The 3083-nt window shown below is 43.7% G+C and overlaps 1 protein-coding gene across 1 annotated transcript in view; it reads left to right on the top strand.

Moving 5' to 3' along the window:
- LOC106513728 (zinc finger SWIM domain-containing protein 6) overlaps positions 1-2232 on the top strand; it is a gene marked incomplete at its 5' end in the record, with an annotated part of 22337 nt that extends 20105 nt beyond the window's left edge. The window contains 2 exon segments of the mRNA XM_014002693.1: positions 657-738; positions 823-2232. Coding sequence (XP_013858147.1) covers positions 657-738; positions 823-1688 — 948 coding nt within the window.
- Between the last annotated feature and the right edge of the window lie 851 nt (positions 2233-3083).

The following is a 3083-nucleotide window of genomic DNA, read 5'->3' as shown; positions in this document are numbered from 1 at the left end:
TTTTTACACTTCAAGACAAATGAAAAGACCACATTCATGTAAACAAGAAAAAATACTTTATATAGTTTATACCAAATTTCATAAAAACTAGTGCAACTGAACTATTCAAGCATATTTTTTTCTAATTTGTATTATTATATGCTCTTCAAATTCTTTAAAGGTAATTCTGAAGGATTTAGGAGAAAGATGATAGAAAGAAGTTGGATTTTTTAAGTAAACAACAGGCTAGCATGAGCTAACATGTTTTACTTTTTGTATTAGTAGTATTGATTACTGTCGTGAGTACAAAAACCAAACAAAAAAAAAGCTCTGTCATGTTTGGTCACATTTTTTCAAAGAGCCACTGCAGGGGGACCAAAGAGCCACATGTGACCCCAGAGTCGCAGGTTGCAGACCCCTGTCCTAGACTCTGAACTGAATCTGCTACAGATTGTTGTGATAAATCAGACTTTAACTAGATTCTAATACTTTGAAGGAATTGGAAAAGAACWGTCCATTACTGATTGTTCACAAATCTCAATCGCAATGTAAAAAGTCGGAGAGTGTATTAAGGAAGAGGCAAATACGTCAATGAAAAACCTTTGGTATTTCTGTACTTTATGCTATGTGTCTCTGCTGATAATCTGTCTCTCGTTGGTGCTTTCTGCCTCCTCCAGGTGATGAGAATAACTCTGTCCACGTTAAACTGGAGGAGGAGAGAGATGGTGCGCTGGTTAGTCACATGTGCCACTGAAGTTGGTAAGTCCACTTCCAAGATGCACGTGCTTGGTATCTTAATATCTCTTCACCTTTTGTTCTTGCAATTGGATTTGCGCTCTCCAGGTGTCTACGCACTGGACAGCATCATGCAGAGCTGGTTCACCCTCTTCACCCCTACAGAAGCCACCAGTATTGTGGCCACCACCGTCATGTCCAACAGCACCATCGTCCGCCTCCACCTGGACTGCCACCAACAGGAGAACCTGGCTTCGTCCGCCCGCACACTCGCCCTGCAGTGCGCCATGAAGGACCCCCAGAACTGCGCCCTCTCCGCTCTGACACTCTGTGAAAAGGACCACATTGCCTTCGAGACAGCCTACCAGATTGTACTGGACGCTGCCGCAACGGGAATGAGCTACACGCAGCTGTTCACCATCGCACGCTACATGGAACACCGCGGCTACCCGATGAGAGCGTACAAGCTGGCGACGTTGGCGATGGCCCACCTGAACCTCAGTTACAACCAGGACACGCACCCGGCCATCAACGACGTACTCTGGGCCTGCGCGCTCAGCCACTCGCTGGGCAAGAACGAGCTGGCCGCGGTCATCCCCCTGGTGGTGAAGAGCGTGAAGTGCGCCACCGTGCTCTCGGACATTTTGCGGCGGTGCACGCTGACCACGCCGGGCATGGTGTCGGCGCTGCACAGCCGAAGGAACTCTGGGAAGCTGATGTCGCTGGACAAGGCGCCGCTCAGGCAGCTTCTGGACGCAACCATCGGGGCCTACATCAACACCACGCACTCGCGGCTCACGCACATTAGCCCCCGCCACTACAGCGAGTTCATCGAGTTCCTGGGAAAAGCCCGGGAGACGTTTATGATGGCTCACGACGGACACATCCAGTTCACCCAGTTCATAGACAACCTGAAACAGATCTACAAGGGCAAAAAGAAGCTGATGATGCTTGTGAGGGAACGGTTTGGCTGAGGGTGAGACTGGAGGTGGCCAAACCCTCCACTTCCACTCTAGTACTTTTCTATTAACTTGAGTCTGCCTTTTGAACTTCTTTTGAACTAATAGACAAGTGAGAAGGAAGTGACTTGTGACACGAAGCAAAAAGAGAAAGGAAAAGATGACAAAAAAGTCAACAGAGCCACATGCGGTAATATTGTTCTTGCTGTTATTATTGTTATAAACATTATTACTATTATTATTATTATTATTAATATTATTACTACTCTGTGTACAGAAGTGTTTTTATTTTTCAGAAGAGAGGAAATTTGTCACATTGTGAATGTTGTGTGTATTTCTCTACATGTGTGCGAGATGAAAATGAAAAGTGAAATGGCTTTTAAAGATTTTTTGTTTCTTTATTTCTATGATTTTTAAAGCTTTTTATTTTGTTTTATTTTGTTTGTTTGTTTTCCCGATTTCTGTGTATGTTGAGTTACATGTTGTTGAGTGGCTGAAGCCTTTGTACAATAGCGCTCATGTAAAAAACAACAAAAAAAAAGGAAGAAAAAAAAACCAATGGCGACGTCTCGGTATCCTCAAAGAGAAACTAAGGCTTTAAACCACACAGAGCACCTCCCTTTGTCTAGGCCCTCGCTGGTGGGCACTGGACAGCACTGCACAGTTTAGCTCAGCTCGGCTCGGCACAGCTTGGGTCAGCACTGACAGGAAGCCGCGTTCAGCATGTTTTTCATGCTCAGCAGCAGCAGCACTTGAGCAGCCATTAGCTTTCTCTTGGTTCCAGGCATTAGCTTCCCTCCAAACGACAATGCTCTTAGCTAACTCGTGTTAGCCCTCCTCTATAAAAACAAACCAGTTCCCTACAGAGGATGGTATGCAGACGCAGTAAAGACAAATAAGACCAATTTAATAAGTATTAACTCCTTAGTTCTGACATCTGAAAAAAAWWTTTTTTTTGTTAAAGAAATTCCCAATGGGAGACAACTACCTCACAATACGGTATTAAACTTGCTTCCATTTATGATCATATTTATCGCCTGTGATAGCCTACAGTGTTAATTAAGAAGACAAATCACTGGTGAAACACAACAGTTTTTGAGATCTTTTAAGTGGAGTTCTGTTGAATAACTTCAGTTTTGAGAAACAAAGTTTTGACACGCTAAAGGCTAGCTGACAAGCTAACAGCGAGCCAGAATGGGGCTGAAAACAAAGTTAAACCCTGTTTTTTCCCCCAAACCAAGGTGGTTCAAAGAATTATAGAACAATTAAGATTTTGTTTATAACCTTTCCACAAAATCTCTATTTAAAAGGTCTAAACTATCCCTTTAAGTGGAAACTAAGAGTCAGATTCTCATTAAATCTTTCTGTTCTCTGCTCTGCTATACGTCACTGCCTTCGCATCGTTACCCC

Source organism: Austrofundulus limnaeus, unplaced genomic scaffold (genome assembly GCF_001266775.1).
Source record: "Austrofundulus limnaeus strain Quisiro unplaced genomic scaffold, Austrofundulus_limnaeus-1.0 Scaffold14, whole genome shotgun sequence".
Taxonomy (NCBI): Eukaryota; Metazoa; Chordata; class Actinopteri; order Cyprinodontiformes; family Rivulidae; genus Austrofundulus; species Austrofundulus limnaeus.
This window is presented reverse-complemented; position numbering and strand designations above follow the sequence as displayed.